The sequence below is a fragment of the Etheostoma cragini genome, chromosome 17 (genome assembly GCF_013103735.1).
Source record: "Etheostoma cragini isolate CJK2018 chromosome 17, CSU_Ecrag_1.0, whole genome shotgun sequence".
In the NCBI taxonomy this organism is placed as follows: Eukaryota; Metazoa; Chordata; class Actinopteri; order Perciformes; family Percidae; genus Etheostoma; species Etheostoma cragini.
In genome coordinates, this window is record NC_048423.1 from 6,367,819 (window position 1) to 6,386,794 (window position 18,976).

At 42.0% G+C, this 18,976-nt stretch overlaps 1 protein-coding gene across 1 annotated transcript; it reads left to right on the forward strand.

Moving 5' to 3' along the window:
* Window positions 1-2,457: 2,457 nt before the first annotated feature.
* Window positions 2,458-12,644, forward strand: tnfaip3 (tumor necrosis factor, alpha-induced protein 3). The gene is made up of 9 exons (XM_034897385.1): window positions 2,458-2,753; window positions 4,395-4,802; window positions 8,364-8,554; window positions 8,812-8,953; window positions 9,514-9,684; window positions 9,796-9,976; window positions 10,620-11,617; window positions 11,806-12,011; window positions 12,236-12,644. The coding sequence occupies exons 2-9, from the start codon at window positions 4,496-4,498 to the stop codon at window positions 12,527-12,529; spliced, it is 2,490 nt and encodes an 829-aa protein (XP_034753276.1). The 5' UTR covers window positions 2,458-2,753; window positions 4,395-4,495; the 3' UTR covers window positions 12,530-12,644.
* The last annotated feature ends 6,332 nt before the right edge of the window (window positions 12,645-18,976 follow it).

Consider the following 18,976-nt stretch of genomic DNA (forward strand, 5'->3'; position numbering starts at 1 on the left):
CTTTAAGTCTGTCGAGTAGTAGCCCACAAAATAGAGACATGAGACAATTAAACAATGTAAAGTTAATGTCATACTTTACCCCTACACAAAGCTGTGTTAAAGTGATTTTCAGTGGGGGTTGGTTTCGATCCACCTCCGAGGTGCTTTCCACTGAGAAGAAGAGCCAGAAGAACATTGAGATCTTCTCCTCAGGGTTCTCCCCGTTGTTCTGCCACCTCATACCAGGATGGGGCCCAAGGCTTTTGGGGCTCTGAGGGAGCAATCTGGGTTCAGAAGTCACTCTGAGGGACTGGCCACAATGTCAGAACACAAGAGAAGTATGACTCGGAAGGACGTATATTGGTACGTATTATTAAACTTATAGATTAATGTTAAGTACCTTGATTACTAGACACATAAACCCCAAGATTCCATATGTAGACTAAAGACTAGGGGCACTGTGCTGATATAGGCCAACTTATGTTTATTTAAATACATGTAAAGTAGACTTGTCAAGAGCTTTGGCATATTACCGAATTTGCCTCAATTTTTTGAGAGACAGTTTAGAACAAACTGTGCGGAGGGGGTTAGACCATGTGACAAAAGTTCAATGCTAGATTCAAGCACAAGTAGTGTACATATGTGGCATTTATCACAGCAAGAGCACAGCAACTTTTTTTGATACTGCACACGTGCTGTAAGTGCTCTATAAAGATGTCCAGTAACATGACTAACGCTTAGGAACAAATGTCACATGTCTTTTTTTGTGTTGAAGGTTATCATCAGTCAAAGTCTCAGTGACTCACACTTTTAGAGTATTTCCAAACATCTTGCTGGTAACCTCTGCTTCCTTCACTAGAGAATGAATAGAGTTAAATGGCATCAACATAACTGAGGAAGTGTCTCTTTCACTGCTCTCTAATATCAGATTCTTTATTAGCCAAGTAGTAAGTGTAAGTCTGATACATAGACCTGTGGTCTGTTAGGGCATTTAATGAGGGACAAGTTGAGGGAAACTGTGGAAAATTCATTCACACTCATAAACTATCCATAAAGTATTTTTTTCTCAGCATGTGTTGTATCTGACGATCCCATGTGTCATAAGGAATTTGGATAGTAAGGAATTTAAAGGATTACTCATGTTGAACCACCTGGTCATTTGTAGCAACATGGTGGGTCATGTACAGTATCTGTTCTGGGGTTTTCCATGTTCTGATGACTGTGGTGTTTTGCTTTCATCGCTTCCACAATCACCTAGTATTGATCATTCCAACCTGTGACTCATTAGGAACCTGTAAAAAGTTTGGAGAGTAATTCGAATACTAAAAGTAATAAAGTGCCGGGTCATGGGCAAGTGTGAAATCAGTAAGGGTGACATTGTAATTGTTGAGTTTATATACACAGTATGTGCTAAAAATCAACATTGGGGCAAAGGTGTTGTGTTGGTTTTGAACATTAACAGATCATTGACTCAGTGAGCTCATTCCTCATCAATCCATGCTGTCAGGTGATTGTTAAAGTTTCTGTTCCCTGCATGAGCACGTAGGAAAGGAACAGCAGTTTCCACAGGGATAGAAAGGAAAAAGAAAGCAAGGAGTGAATCAGTAAAGGGGCTTGTCAGTTTTAGTTGGATAACAACAGGAAGACACTACAAAAATGTTCTTCGACAGCAACAAATCTGGGTATTTGTCATTGATAATAAGCAACACAAAAGTTTTACCTCAGATTCACAGTTGAGTTTAAATTCAAAAGGAGGAGGATATTTTTGGTAAATCTGCTATAATACTATTATGTAGTTGTGAGTCTGGCTTGATTATCCTTTTATTGTTGTTATTAGCAATAATAATAACAATTTCTGATGAATTCTGGTTGGATGGTTAGATGTTCTTGTCTAACAAATGTTTCACCACTGCAACTATTGATTTTGGTGTCTTATCGGTTCATGGTGGATGGGTTATTAAATGTGCATGACAAAATAAATATCATAATTAACTTACTTACTAACTTTTGAAAGAAAGACAGAAATAGATAAATGAATGGATTAGTTGAATGAGTTGTGCACCTATGCTTCCAGAGAGCCCGCTGCGGTGTCCTGTGGCACTTCAGTGAAAACAGTACGACATCATCATTGCAATGCATGCAAGCATCCAGACACTAATAGGCCTACACAATAAAATACAATGATGCATACGTTCAATCAGCTAATCAAAGTCTACTCATCATCCATATAGTGATGAGTTTTTCTTTCGTTTTCCTGACTAATTTGATGAGGCTGGTCTCCTTGCAGGCTAATGGTTTATTTCTAAGGCTGTCTCCTGAAATAGAGAATGACGCGACCTGTCTGTCTCCCTCAGACGCTCCTTTGTGCACAGTAGGTGGGATATGCTTTTCAGTATTGAGTCAGACAGATAGAGACCCCTGGCGGCGGTGAGCTGTAACTACCCGTGGAGTGAGAGAGAGAGAGAGAGAGTGAGTGAGAGAGAGAGAGAGAGAGAGAGAGGAAAATGGGTGGACGGAAAGTCCCCGTGTGGAAATCCCCTTGACTTGGGCTTTTTTTTTTTTTTTTTTTTTTTAAACTATCAATAGCAGACGTGTGTACTCTTTTGAAAGGCTTCGCAAGCTGTGAAGGCTCCAAAATAGATCTGATACTAAAGGAAAGAGAAGGTTGAATGGCGCCGAGGACCGCTGCGGTGAGACTGAGTGAAGTGGCTCAGAGAGAGGACTAGCCTGAGCATCCGGGTGGGCTTTGTTATTAGCCCCGACATATTACACAGGTAAGACACCCGTCCTCCCTCTCTGTATCTCACCATGTGGACTACATTTCTTACTAGAGCGGGTGCGACTTGATGGGTACATCACGTTTGGGCCTTGAGTAATGTATGTTCGTGTTTCTGGGGACATGGAGGAAGCTTGAAGCCTGCTCACGACAGTGGCTTTGACAGCCATTGTTTACAAAGACGTCATCCTCAAGCGGATAACAGAGCATTTAAACTGCCAAATGTAGCATCGGCGCCGCTGCACTGTATCAATACCCGCCGTGTGAGACGCTATTGAAGGCTCCATTGTTTTAAAGGTAGTTGTCATTGGAATTACGTAAGCCTTAACGTCAGCAAAGTCTCCTGTTATTGTGTTTTTGTTTAACCAGCCATTCTAAACCTCAGCGTTTACCACTGTGCCGCTGTCTCTCTGCCTAAAGTCTTCCAGTGGTGCAAACACACCAAACAACGATTAATGACTCGTGTCAACACGTTCACTGTGTCTAGTCCCCTGATGTGACTGACTAGCCATTTAGCATGGCCTAGTCTGTTGTTGCATCTGCTGCTGTTTGCGTATAGTGGCCTCTCTGCCTTTATTTCCCAAAGTATTTAAGTGTTGTGATTGTGAATATAAACAGTATCCACTGACTGGCAGCTTCTAATCGGTTCATATATAAGGAAGTTGAAAAGTCAGCAAAACTCCAGGCCTACTTGCTTGACCATCACTTTCTACTTCATGTGAATTGGAAATGTATATAACATGCTTTTAAAACCCCTGAGAGGTGCACTTATGTAGGGCTGGGCAATGTATCAATATTATATTGATATTGATACATGAGGCTAGATATCATCTTAAATTGTGGATATCTTTTTGTTGTGATTACAGTTGTGATTACAGTTAAGTGATGTAATTTTCTGAACTTAACAGACTTACTAGATGTTTTATTATTTGCCTTTACCCACTTAGTGATTGTATCCACATTATTTGTGATTATTTATCAAAACTCTATTATTGAGAACAGTATCGGCGCTGAAGCTCTGGTTTCAGAGAGTCACAGTTATCAAACCTTTATCAATCAAATCAGCGTTTATTTGTCACATATACACAATCATACACAGCAGTTCACAGTAAAATGGGCCAATGTTTTTTCCTAACCCAAAGACTTAATGCAGGTTGGCAGTTTTGTCCTCTGGAGAAAGGTGTTGGCAAGGGAGGAGCCCTGGGGGCAGTCAACAATGTGACCTTCCCAGCAGCCTGGGAAGCCCTGGGTGGCCTTCAGTTCAAGTCTGGAAAATACCAGTTTATTGTTGTTGGGTTTATTGGCTTTGAACTCAGTGAGACACTGGGTCGCCCTGTTTGAGGAAACTTAAAAACCATTAAGTCTAAAAGGAAATTAAAATATCAAACAAGAATACAAAGGGTTCTCTGTGTACTTTTACTCAATTTGGCCCTCCAGAATCTTAAGGAAAAAAGCACCAAACAGCTTTCACAGTGGGATGATCCTGTGTGTTGGGTGTTTTCCCAAACAAAGTGCAAATTAAGTTGTAAGTCACAATTAATGATGAGGGGGGATCTCCTCTGAAAATGTCCCACCAGTCTCCACAGTCTGTTCTCTTCTACTGTAAAATAACATATCCACTCCCCTTCTCTCCATCCAGTTTCCACGTTGTTCCCTCAGCAGTGGTTGGTGCCTGCCCTCCTTTCCTTCTCCTCGTTCCTCTTCCTCCCCTCCTTCCATCCACCTGGCCACTCATCCGCCATGTCGCAGGGTCAGAACTTCCTCCCCAAATTTCTGTTTGTCTCCAACCTGCTGAAGGCCGTGAAGATCCGTCAAAGAGTGCCCAACGACGTGGTGAAGCCGGCTGCCACCAGTGGTCTGATGCACCACCTGCGGGGTACGCACCGTTACACGCTGGAGATGATAGCCATGAACCACTTCCCACAGGCCTTCAGGGAGGTTGTGCAGGCCGCCATCCTGGACCGAGCCATGCAGGCCTCTTTGGAGCAGGAGAAGAAGCTCAACTGGTGTCGGGAAGTAAAGAAAATGGTCCCCTTACGCACCAATGGTAAGACAAATTTGATGATGTTCAGGATTTGTTCTGGAGTCTCCAGTAAACCAGGTCTATATGAGTTTTCTTACTGAAGCTCCATGCAGTTTGGTGAGGTTTTGGGATGTTTTATCACAAAGTGGCAGTTTAGAGGTATTTATGGATTATTTCATGAATAAATGCTGTTGGGCCAAAAGTTTTAAATAGCCTTTGATATAAAGTTTCGGAACAATTTAGCATTTTGGTCACATAGCTGAAGTCAAACTTTTGTTCCTTGATTTCAGGAACTGTAACGATGTGCATTGCTCAGGGCGGAGGATGTGTTTCGCTTTTGTTTCATTTTCTATGATATCGGAGATGCGTGTTTATGACTCAGGACTATATGATATGTACATTCTGGTTGTGATTACTCACAAGCGGGGTTACTGTAAATGACAACAATTTAGGGACACAGGTTCCGCTTTCACATACACTCATTTAGCAGCCCCCTTGGTTTAACTGTGCGTTTGAGTGTAGTCAGACCACTTCTAAGTCATGTTTTCTGTTACGTGGATGTTGTAACATGGGAACACCCCAGGGTCGGCAAACACTCAGACTTGGGCCTGTTTACTTCTGATCATAGCTCTCTACTGGGAAATTCTCTGGCGTCACTCGCAGGACAGTTATTTACTGTTGGTGATGTTTCACACCTATTTATTTCCACAGTTTTTCATTTAAACCTTTGTGTGTGTGTGTGTGTGTGTGTGTGTGTGTGTGTGTGTGTGTGTGTTATATCTTATGTCCACCACCTGACTGACGTAGGTTTATCTCACACTCTTTGTGACTGTCAGTTGTGTCACAGCTCACTGGGCTTTGTTAAATCAATTGTGACCAAAACCAACTTTATAATTGTCTTTAAATGTATATGATAATAACTTAAACACATCTGTTGTGCACACCACACAAATGGTCTATTTTTAGATGAGGGGGGGCAACTTTTTTTGAAGGGAAACATCAGCCATAGCATTCACAGCAGAAGAAGGAAGCGGAAATCAAGCTTTGTTACAAGTTTGTCATGTGAGTTTCCAGAGGAAATGCTTTCTTTCTTTCTCGTAGGATGCAATTGATACCCAGCAGTGAGATTTACATATTTCAGAATTTCCTTTGAACAGTTACTAGATGGATGAGGAACTTGCTGGATGGTTTCTGTATTTTGTCCTTGTGCTTCTTTGTTTTTTAAGAGAGTCCCTCTAGATTTTTGACTTCTGCTGACAGTAACCTCGACGGAAATTCCCGGCTTGTAAAAATGATGTCATAAAGATGAGACAGAATTTAGAGCCGGAGAGTCTAACTCTGAAGGACCCAGACGTGACTTTGAGCAGAGGACACACAACACACGCAACACACACACACACACTGAGGGGACTGACTGACAGCAGCTGAGTCAGGAGCTCAGCAGACAGACAGACACACATACAGAGAGTATGTGAGAGAGCAGAAGTCTGTCAGTGAACATCCAGTCAGAGCAGGTTATAGTAATCAAGCTTCTCAGAGTCATGACACTGTTAGTCGACATGTTATCTCGGGTATAGTTAGCCATTAGCCCACAATCTTTTTCTCAGGTCATCATCTATGGAAATTTACAAAACCTTTTGAATCTTTCCTAAATCTCACTTCATTCCCAGGCTGTTTCATGTAACTTTGCCTTATTGAAATTTAGTGCATCTTCAATCCTGAATGTCCAAGACCCATCCAAGGGTTTTTCCCAGACAGCATCCCATGTCCGTCATGTGTCCTCAACAGGCAGGATTTGTTCAGCTACAATACACTGACTCTACATAATGCAGTAGTTGAGAGGACACACATACTGCCAAAGTGTTCTGCCTTAGTAAAGATTTATACTCTTAATGTGGTATCATAGTACTAAAGCAGAAGCAAAAATAGTATTTGTCAGGACTTGTTTTGTTGGACTGGTCTCTATACACAGCTTGCAGACAAACTGTGGGATAGTGCGTGATATGTGACACAGATATAGAGCCCCATTGGAAAGCACAACATAGCCAAGTCGTGCTTAGTGTCACCTGGATGGTAACAGATGAGGATTAATTCCGGTCCTACACTGGTGTGTTTTCAAGAAATGTCCCAGCTTGCCACAGAGGAAGTGTCTATGTTTAGACGGATGGGACCAGTAGACCGCCTTTCATCTTAAGTTGTCAGAAAGCTCGATTCAGGGTCAAAAGTCTGGCTTTGTGCACAAGAGGAACTGATTAAACGCGTGTGTTTGGGCTTTTATGTTTTTGTTGAGAGTGAGGCCATAGCACCAACATGAAACATGTCTGAAATAGAGCCGGATGTTTTTTTTATTTCAAAGTGCAGTGAAATGTTCTTTCAGTGTAATGAAATCAGCTGTATCTCACATTACAGTCATCTCACACCACAGATAATGTTATTTTGAGAAATGTGATCAGTTTGGCCTATGGCATGACACTTAACCGCTTGCTAAACTCGTTAGAATGTTTCTATTGTAGAACACCTTTTCTTAAGTGTGACTATTAAATAACTTTTCTTGTACAGATTTTATCTTTGTTATGCAGCAATATTATATAAAGGTGTACACAAATGACACAGACATAGGGGAGTTGGAAATGACTGTGTGTGTGTGTGTGTGTGTGTGTGTGTGTGTGTGTGTGTGTGAGATTGAGAGAACTATTGCCAGGTAGACATTACTGAACAGATCATAAAAGGTAGACAGAATAATACACATTACAGCCCACTTGTAGGTGTATGTGAGTGCACATGTTATCTCAGCGGTCATTAATCACAGCCTTCCTCGGGTGTTGATAGCAGTAGTTAAAAACATAACATTCAATCCTGTTCAAGCCACACCCCGGTGGAAAGTCCAGGACCAGCTGAGTAGCATTGATGAGTTGGGAAGATAGAAGGTGAGCACATACACAAGGCAGAAGTAAGCACAGGGAAATTCCTGTGTCTAGTTTGGCAACAGGGTTTTTGAGAGCTGCACACATTGACAAATATGGGCTCTCCTGTTTCACAATGAGAAAAAGACCCAGCGCTGCCATCAGAAACTACATACAATTCCAGGATTTTTAGTTGCTCATGCTCTCACACAAAAATTCAGTTTGAGAAACTCTTTATCTCTATGGGTGGTTAGTAGAATACAATGGATGCAGTTTTCTTTGACATGAAACAAAACGACAAATTGTTGGAGATTTTGTGGGCGGATTAAAGTAGTGAAGGAGCTGCATTTAATTTTTCTAAAATGTATTTCATGTAAATAGGGGGCCATTTTCCCAGGCCTGCTGGGTAATAGGCGAGCTTTGTCTGTAGTGTGTGCGTACTTTCGAACATTTGAGCTTCATGTAATAGTCTAGACACCAGGTAGTGCGACAGCTGACCCGACGGCCCGGAATTCCCCAGTCTTTTGTTATGATTTTGTGTGCGTGTGTGGCACACTGTAATTGTCTGTTGTGTATGCTGTGTACCCTGCAACATTTTATAAGTTTGTGTCCCTTGTACACAATCAACTACCTACAGTTTTAATATTGTATGTTATGACCTGTGTCTTCTGTGTGTTAATAGGAGATGGAAACTGTTTGCTCCACGCGGCCTCTCAGTACATGCTGGGCGTTCAGGACACAGACCTGGTACTTCGGAAAGCCCTCCATGGTGTTTTGAAAGAGACAGACACTGGCGTCTTTAGAGCTCGCTTTCAGGCAGAGCTCCTCCAGTCCCAGGAGTTCACCCAGACCGGACTCCGATACACCACCATGGTATGAAAATGAGATTAGGTGTATGTCAGTCTTTTTTGACACTTTGTATTAAGATTATTGCTAGATGGCAGACGCCTGATCTAAAACAGACACCTAATATGTAATAGTGTAAAAATGTTTCTTATGTCTTTTGCATCCTTGTATGCAACCTGCAAATTAATGTAAATACAGTGTATATTTTATGGAATTGCAAATTGAATCCTTTACACAAGTGTGCACAAGTTTATGTCCTAACTCCTTGTGTGTGTGCTGTCCAGAACTGGGAGGAGGAGTGGGAAAAGATTGTGAAGATGGCGTCCCCGGTCTCCAGTAGTAACGGCCTCCAGTTTGACTCTCTGGAAGACATTCACATTTTCGTCCTCTCCAACATTCTCCGCAGACCCATCATTGTCATCGCAGGTACTTACTTTTTTATCATCTCAAAGTAGATTTAGTGCTCCTTGTTAGCCATTGTAGACTCGTTGGTCTTGTTTCAACATGTCTTTCAGTGATTTAGAGGGTAAAGTAAAGGTATCTCCTTCCACATGCCTCAACATTTCGCTGTTGTTTTAAAATCTTCATATTGTTGGATTTGACTGTATCACTGCCCATCTTTTTTGGTTAGTGGATGTAAAGTGGGTATTGGGCTTTGTAAACTTTGGAGGATAAATATGCTAAAACTTGTTTTAAACTATGGTTTAATTTCCAAAAATGTTGTTCCAATGCACTGAATTAATCAGCAAACTATGTTCATTTTAAAGGGGTGACCAGACATTTTAAAGTTCTTTTTTGTCTTGCTATGCACTTTAATCAAAGGTGTCTAGTATTGCTACATTGCTAACATTATTCATCAAAATCTAAAATAATTCAACTACTTCCTTCCAGAAGCTGAAAATTTTGATTATACTTAGGATCACGCTATTCTTTTAGCAATTATTTTGAATCCAGTGGTAACCCTCAAATTGCTGTCCTTTCAACAGACCAGGTGGTCAGGAGTATGAAATCTGGCTCCTCCATCTCACCTCTGAATGTGGGTGGGATTTATCTGCCGCTACACTGGCCGCCCACAGAATGCTACAAATACCCAATAGTGCTAGGCTACGACTCGCAGCACTTTGCACCCCTCATCACCATCAAAGACAGTGGTCCAGGTAGGAAACACTAAAAGACAGGTGTTATGGAGCTGACATGACAACGAAATAATGATAATGAAGTTGCTTATGTTTATATTTCTATGTAACATCTTGGTCTGAATTTCCCAGAAATCCGAGCAGTACCGCTGATAAACCCAGGACGAGGGGGCTTTGAGGAGCTGAAGGTTCACTTTTTAATGGAGAAAGAACAGCAACAGAAAGAGAGGCTTCTCAAAGACTACCTGCTATTGATAGAGATCCCTGTCATAGGCTTAGGCTACGACGCCACACGGATCATCAATGCTGCACGGTACATATGATTATAAGCTCTGTCCCCCTAAATGGACAAAATGTAAGAGGAAAAAGAAAAACAATGGTTATCCCATTTGCATGTCCTATGTGTTTATTTGTTAAGGTGTATGATGATAGATATTTTTATTACATCTGGTTTAACCGTACTGTTGTCCTGGGGTCAAATTCCCGTTTATTCAAAGTTTGTACACCAGAAATTTGGGATTCCTTTATCCAAATTGTCCAAATATTCATGGATGGTTCCATATAACGCTTCTTGCAAGTTAAATGAAGGATCAGTTCACTACTTTATTGACTTTTGGGTGTATTATTTCCCCCAAAAAACTTTGACAAAAGACAAAAAAAATGATGTAATTTCATATAAATTTCGTTTCTTGACCATAAATTTGAAAAAGAAAATAGTGTAAAACTAGAGGTAATATATTGGTGTTAGTGATGTGAACAGTATTGCGATGGCAGTGTTACAAAAATGATGAAAATGTTTTAAAAAAGCATCAAAAAGTGATTTAAAAAAAGGACAACAAAATGGTTAACTTGTTGAGAACTAATAAGCACACAGATGACAATAGCTATATTAACCTATAATATAACTAAAAGAGTACAGTTAAGTTAAGAACCACATTGTATGTTTCTCTTCTAAGGCTAGATGAGGGCAACCTTCCCGAAGACATGAACCTGATGGAGGACTACCTGCAGCTTGTCAACCATGAGTACCAGCGCTGGCAGGAGGACAAGGAGCAGGCATGGGCTGCCCAGCCGCAGCGCCCACCACCCTTCTCCGTCTCCCAGCTCTCTCTCATCGAGATCCGTTGTGCCACACCACGATGCACCTTCTATGTTTCTGTGGAAACCCAGCCTCATTGCCATGAATGCTTTGAGAAGCGACAGGCCACTACTGGTGGAGGAATGAGGATAGAAGGGGTGGTGCAGACCAAGGGAGGAGGGGTGCAAGGTGGGGTAGGAGTGGTAGGGGGATCAGAGACTGAGGTTAGCTCCAGAGGAGCCCGAAGCAGCAGTCCCCCATCCTCCTCGTCTGGGAGAGTGGTGGTGATTTCCAGCCCTCGCTCAGCCCCACCCACCGCACCCAGCCTCAGCCTGTACAGTGAAACTCATGCCATGAAGTGCAAGACACCCGGCTGCCTCTTCACCTTAAGTGTGGAGCATGATGGACTTTGCGAGCGCTGCTTTAACTCCAGGCAAAACCATGGACCCCCTGGAGCTGGAACAGCTGCTCCAGGACTCCCAGGCCCCAATGGGGGGGCTCCAGTCCCACACCCAGCCCAGGGCTCTGGCTGGACGCAGTGGGGTGGCTGCGAAACAGAGACAGAGCGCTGCAGTATGTGCAGACAGGAGGCGTTCAGGATATTCAATGGCCTGTGCCCACCCTGCATGCAGCGATCGCAGCCTCCAGAGAGGGGAGAGCCACAGCAGAACAACCCCAGGACTGAGGCTACGTCTTCAGCTTGGACCCAGGCCCGGGACACTGAGCGGCCGTGCCTCACCCTAACCCCAGGGCACACCTCAGCCTGGCAAGCCCCTTTGGCCCGGCCTTGTAAAAGATCTGGGTGCCAGTTCTTTGGGACGCCAGAGAAGTTGGGTTTCTGCACTATTTGCTACGTAGACTATCAGACCAACCACCGTAAGTTCAACACTAAACTGGAAAACATATGTCTTGTTACAGGGCTTTTAAACAGAAAATGTCTTATCAAAATTTATTTTAAACAAAAGTCTTGTTATTGTAGGAATTCTGTAATATTAAATAAAAAACTAGAATAGAAATGTCAAATCATATGGGACATTGCTTATTTTGGCCACTATCTGTTTCAGACCTGACCCCTCCCCCTGCCCCAGTCCAGAGCCGGCATGGTGTTGAGGCAGGTTTTCAGAACACCTCCCGGTGTCGTGGGCCTGGGTGTGGTGCAGTTGGCAAGGCAATGTTGGAGGGCTACTGCGACAAGTGCTACGTCAAAGAGCAAAGCACACGGCTCAACCAAGTTGCACATCGCACACCACACTCCCCTCCTCTGGTCATGGTAGGTGTCTGCCATACCTACTTAACTCATTCTCTCTTGCTGTACTTCACCTTTGTCATCTGTTGTTTGTGTCTTATCCTTCCTTTGTATGTCTTTCTTTCTGTCATTCTACATGATGCATAGAATGACTTACAATATCCTGCTGGTCCACAGTTGCCTTTCAGTTGCCAATTAACCTTTTTCCTCTTTCTCTTTGCTCCCTCTCTCTCTCTCTGTACAAAAAGCGTGACCGAGCAGCCAAACCCAGATCTTCGCAGCAATCCCAGACACAGACCCAAACTCAGACTCAGACTCAGTGCCGGCGGAGTGGATGCAGTAATGTGTCCCCGGGTTGCACAGACCTCTGCCCAGAGTGCCACACACGTGGCCAGGGCAGAGAGGCAGGCAGAAGGGCACAGGCACCTAAGGAAAAGTCCAAGCAGCGTTGCAGGACGCAGGGCTGTGACCACTACGCCAACCAAGAGAAACAGGGCTACTGCAACGAGTGTGATCACTTCAAACAGATCTACCGCGGCTGACCACATGCTCTCCCACGCACGCAACTAAGATGACACATCAGTAGCAAGCTAGAGCCGCTGCCCTGTTGTGGGCGCCCCATGCCAGTCAATGCACCTCTGATACTAACTAACCAACTAACTAAATAACTAGTAACCGTATGGCCTGAAAATCAAACCCCCCTCATGTAGAATGTGGAGAGTGTGTACGTGGGGGGGGGGGGGGGGGGGGGGGGGGGGGGGGGGGGGGTTGTTTGTGTGTGTGTAAGTGAGTGAGTGGGTGGGGGTGTGTATGTATATGTGTGTTCGCAGTAGACATGGCCTCCACAGTACCTCTTTGTGCAATTATTATCATCTGATGTACCCTGTGCATTTACACGGTGAGAGGTTTGGCTTCATGTCAGAGCAACTGACTTAACTCTTGTGTACAATATGTATTTAGAGGTACGTAGTGAATCGTGCCGGACAAAATGATTGTATGTTGACATAACAAGAAGCATCTGACATTGCTTTCTAGACCACAGCCAAGGATTTATACCCCCTGTCTGTCTGTCTGTTTTAACCTATCTGTCTGTCTGCCTGTCTGTCTAACTTTTGCTCTGTAGAACGAGGAACACAGTAGTTGGGAAAGCCCAGCAACAAATATGTGAAAGTAGTAAGCAGAAGTGAGCCAAACTGGGCCAAAGCAAAATGTGAAATGCTTGAAACAAAATGAAATTGTGTACACCATTGTTTAGCTTAGTTCTCGAAACAATCATCTATGTCCTCTCATAACAAAGATTTGCCAAGAAAGGCTCCTGCAATCAATATTGTAAAATGATCAAGAACACATTTTCTTCCATTAGTCATTTAATAGTGTTGGTTTAGATTTTTCGGGGAAATTAATGTTAGTATTGTCACTTATGTTTTTTAGAGTTTCAATTGTGAATTGCTTTATATGGACAGACAGGGCAGGCCCCTGTTAGTTTTGGTGCTACATGTACAGAAATAAAACCCTCTCCATTGTAGCCAACATGCTGGCAGTGTCAGCGGACAGAAGGCAGAGAACACAGTTAAGACAGGAATCATTCTCTTTCTATTTCTCCTGTCCTTCATCTTATTTCCCCTCTTTTCCTCCAAAACGGATCTGTTGCCTTGGATGTTGTTTTCCTGTTTACTGACCACCTAAGCACTTAGAAATAGACACATACCTACACATGTCCACACAAATGTAGTAGCTCCAATCCTGTCAGAAAGATATTGCCAACTGTAATGAGAACTGAGAATATGATGGCGGGCCAAGAAAGGCCGATTATCTACCTTACCACCACATGTGCATGCATTTGCACACACATGCACATGCAAACACAGCTCTGTGAGATTGTATGCGCCCCACCCCAGCCTGTTGTGGTATGTAGGCAAACAAACCCATAGAAAAATGCATTCCTCTCTGCTCCACAACAATGGATGTGCCAAGGTGACAATTTCAAAACTTTAGAGAGCAATCCCATTGCCTGCTTTGGCTAATCTTGTTTATCTGAATGTGTTTTGTGCTGCAGCTACAACAGCACAGTATTGGGGCTGATCCTCGATAAGTTTTGCCTTTAAGTAGTGATTGAAATTGTATGGACCAGAGGAGCCTGATCAGTGATCCTGGATCAGTGCTCCAACCTATAAAATGCTTTTGTGAATATGGATCTTGGTCCATATTGTAGGACCTTCCAACCTGATGCCTCATCTCTCACACACACACAAACACATACATACATACACACACACACACACGATGCACGCATGTGTGCGTTTTGAATACGCAAAACGGACATTCCTGTTTTGTTTTTTTTGAGGGGGGGGGATTTTTTAATGTATTTTGATATATTTGGTTTTATTTTTGCCAAAAAAAAATACTTGTGCCATCAATCGCCAAACAGTTGTTGTTACCTCCTTAAAAATGACCAGCCTGTACCACTCTTAACTAACTAGAGTGCCACAGATTGACATCTCCAATTTTGTGTAATCACAGAGTAGACCTTATCAAGCTCTCTCATGTTGAAAATCCCCAAATGGGCACTATCATTTCACAAGTATTTATTTTATCAAAATACAAAGAAATGTTTATCTACAGAGATAACTGTAAGATAATATCAACTGGAACAGTCATTCCCCTTGTAGTTCTGCTGAAGAACTCCACTGCTGTAGGCAGATGTCCATCTGTGGATTTAGTTAGAAAAGCATAGACAAACAGGCTCTTGGTCTGCCTTTTCATTCAACTGTATCTAAAGCTGTCGGGGCAAGCCCAACGTGTTGACAGCCTGTATGTAGATCTCTGTGTGCTTTAATCACCTCTAGACAAACCTTAATCAATTAAAGGCCAATTAGTGGTCAGCTCAACAGGGACCTTAACAAGGTTTTGGGGCTCTGACTGAGTTTGACTGGGAGGAGATCACATAAGTTGCACATGACTTGTCTAAGCTGCTGAGGCATTTAGGAATGGTACTCCAACTTGCTTGGGGACATTCCAACAGTAGGAAGAGTATCCGCATGAAAGCAGAAGGTGTAACAAAACATGCAAACTGTGTGGAAGTTTCTTTGCGTGACCTTTTCGACAATAGGGTATTGTATGAAAAAAAGCCTGGTTTTATTTGTTAAGTATTTATTCATATCAAAATATCTGTATTATGTGATTCAATAATTATTTATATGTTGTCCTGAAATGAATTATTTTTATTAAGAAATCTGAATTCTGACTAGTGTGCTTCTTGTCTCTCTAGTTGTCGTGTGTGTGTGTGTGTGTGTGTGGATGGATGGATAGGTTTGGGGGGGGTATGAACATACAGAATATGCATATTTTACACAACCATGTGTGCTCCCAACAAGCAGTTGCACATACAGAATGCTTGTGTCTGCTTTTTGAGATTTCAACATTGTACTCTTATTACAACATTTCTCTCTTCTATACTGTTTATTGCCTAATACTGTTTCTGCTGACAAGCAGTTGCTCACCAATGGCACCAAGTCCTTCTCCAGTGTAGGAAGTAGTGTACTGATGGCCGAATAAAGCTTCATGGACCAGTGTCTTTATTTTCTGAGCCCACTAGATGGCGCTCTCTGTTCAACAATTGGTTGAGAATACACTGAATTGCAATGCCTTAGGCCTTTCTCTTAAAACCAAGAGTGCCGTTTAGTGGGCTCACAAGATAAAGACGATGATTCACAAAGCTTCATTTTGCCATCACTAGTACAGTGGGTGCTGCAAAAGTCCTCAGATAACTGATCACTGAGGCCTGGTTTTGATGTGGCACAGTTGCACCACTTTCCAATGCTTAACTGAGTTAGCTCTTTTTCTTCTCTACGCTTCTGTTGTTCTTACTTTGTTACTTTTTCACATTTCCATTCAAAAAGGTTCAAATTGTTTTTTTCATAGTTTTCTTTTGGCCACTATTCAGTTCTTTCCAGGCTTCTGTTAGGACATAATGCTTTTAAAAAATAAACGGGTACCCCCACACACACATCAAAATACACAGTTTACTCACGAGGAGTGGATCATGCAGTGGGAGGGGGGAGTTTGGAGCAAGGATAGATGTGGCAGTGACAGGTGGGGAATCTGTAATAATTATATATATACCAGGTCAGAGGTGACATTTAACAAGTGAGTGCCTGGAAGGGTGTTCATGGGCTTTATCATCTACCTACAGCCTTAAGCACCCTGAGATTGGTAGGCTGATGTGGTTTCCTGGAAATACCCCAGCATGCAATCACTCCCTTGTTTAACTGCTCGTTTGCAGACAAGCACCGTCTGACTTGACGTAGAAGTGGTTCACTGATATGGTGAAGTAAACCTTCCCATGCAGACTATAAAAACAATAATGTGCCGCAAACATGTTACTTACAAGATACAAATTTAAACGGAATGGGTGTGCATCCAAAATGTATTTTTTTCTTTACCAACGATCTGTGGTTAAGTGATGCTGACAGTTATCTAGTTCACAGCAACATCAGTCACGCGCAGTGCTGTCTATTCAAACAACAAGTAAAGAACTGCGATGCATTGCCAATAGACCTGTTTTTCTGATATTGATAAGTATCACAAGTATGGCAAATGTATGCAATGTCAATCACATTGATGTTCGATAGAATGCAACTGTGTTGCACTGCAATGGATTATTAGATCTGACAAAATATTAACAGGTCTGAAACAAAACTCATTTTGCTAAAGAACAACTTTATTGTAACTTATTGTTTTGTAATAAAGTTGTTCTTTAAACTGAAAGTGTTGCTGGAGTTTGACCTCCTCAGACTATTTCCCTTCTCTACTTTGGAAGTACAGGTGAAGTCAGTTGCAATATACAGTAACATTTGAAATTAAGGACTAGAGGTGGATGTTCAAATACAGTACATATGTTAAAGTAGTGATACCAAAATGTAAAATGAACACTATTATAATAATAGGGCCTCTATTAATCCCACAATGACTGTCTTCTGTGCGTTTTATATGTATCAATCCAGGACTCATTGTATGCTGGGTAATAGTACATGACCCTTAGGTTTTCTTTGCATTAGTTAGTTTGTGGTAATCTGATAAAACACTACTATATTTATGAATATTTACCATGTGAGCACAGTATAATCTAAATTAGTAAAGGTCTTAAATCTAGATTGTGACACACTGCTCTACAATCATAATCCGAAAAAGCTTTTATTGACATTTAGGTAACTTACAAGGAATTTGCCATGGTGAAAAGCATGTACATAACAAGACAGCTTCAACATTATTATAATAATATTGGACAATGTCTTTGATGATAATGTGGTTCATATTCCTTAAAGCTACTATAATCATTATTTTACACAAATAACAAATGTGTAATGTGATACAGCTCGTTTCTACTTCCTCTAAACTGCTAAAGAAAGTCATTAATGCAGGTTAAAAAGTTAGTATAAAATGACAAAAACCCACAAACATCCAGTGAATATGGAGCTTTGGTGACCCTGAAGGGACAGCGCAAGAATCAATGTTTTCAAAAAGTACATTCGAGGCTCATTTGACAGGAAGTTATCTGTTATTGTGCAATAGGAAGAGGTTGTATTCATGGCTAGCTTATGACCCTTTTCCTTTTTGTAAGCAGCAACAAACATAAATGATGACATAGACCCTTCCACTGAACAGTGACACACACGCACACACGCACACACGCACACACGCACGAACACACTCACGCACGCACTCCCGCACTAAACATCACTTTATAACCATGTCATTTGAAACTCCCTGGTGGCTGTGTCATTTTTGCTTGGAACTGGAGGTAACTTCCACAACGATTCTCAAACACTATCACAGAATATGCTTGTGTCTGCTTTTGAGATTTCAACATTGTACCCTTATCACAACATTTCTCTCTTCTATACTGTGTATTGCCTAATACTGTTTCTGCTGAAAAGCAGTTGCTCACCAACGGCTCCAAATCCATCTCCAGTGTAGGAAGTAAAGTGATGGCAGTGATGGCCAAATAAAGCTTCATGAACCAGTCTTTATTTCAGTCTTTATTTTCTGAGCCCACTAGATGGCGCTCTCTGTTCAACAATTGGTTGAGAAAATACTGAATTGCAATGCCTTAGGCCTTTCTCTTAAAACCAAGAGCGCCATTTAGTGGGAAATAAAGACTAAGATAAAGACGATGATTCACAAAGCTTCATTTTGCCATCACTAGTACAGTGGGTGCTGCAAAAGTCCTCAGATAACTGATCACTGAGGCCTGGTTTTGATGTGGCACAGTTGCACCACTTTCCAATGCTTAACTGGGTTAGCTCTTTTTCTTCTCTACGCCTCTGTTGTTCTTACTTTGTTACTTTTTCACATTTCCATTCAAAAACGTTCAAATTAGTTTTTTTTAATAGTTTTTTTTTGTGCCACTTTTCAGTTCTTTCCAGGCTTCTGTTAGGGCATAATGCTTTAAAAAAATAAACAGGAACCCCCACACACACATGAAAATGCACAGTTCCCTCAGGAAGAGTGGATCATGCAGTGGGAGGGGGGAGTTTGGAGCAAGGGGAGATGTGGCAGTGACAGGTGGGGAAACGGTAATAATTATATATATACCAGGTCAGAGGTGACATTTAACAAGTGAGTGCCTGGAAGGGTGTTCATGGGCTTTATCATCTACCTACAGCCTTAACCACCCTGAGATTGGTAGGCTGATGTGGTTTCCTGGAAATACCCCAGCATGCAATCCCTCCCTTGTTTAACTGTTGGTTTGCAGACAAGCACCGTCTGACTTGACGTAGAAGTGGTTCACTGATATGGTGAAGTAAACCTTCCCATGCAGACTATAAAAACAATAATGTGCCGCAAACTTGTTACTTGTTGAGGTTGCAGTGGGTCCAGTGAGGAAACACACATAACACTGTTTTAAAGTACTTATATAAGTAAGTTACCCTATTTTGTTTCTATTTACACACTACCACATGAAAACCTATGTAACCCTCTTATTTTTT

What these genes read in the sequence shown, in the direction of transcription:
- tnfaip3 (XM_034897385.1), top strand. Translation starts at nt 4,496, where the DNA reads ATGTCGCAGGGTCAGAACTTCCTCCCCAAATTTCTGTTTGTCTCCAAC. An exon ending in GACTCCGATACACCACCATG is followed by an intron (nt 8,555 to 8,811) that starts GTATGAAAATGA and finishes TGTGCTGTCCAG; the next exon opens with AACTGGGAGGAGGAGTGGGA. An exon ending in AGACTATCAGACCAACCACC is followed by an intron (nt 11,618 to 11,805) that starts GTAAGTTCAACA and finishes TATCTGTTTCAG; the next exon opens with ACCTGACCCCTCCCCCTGCC.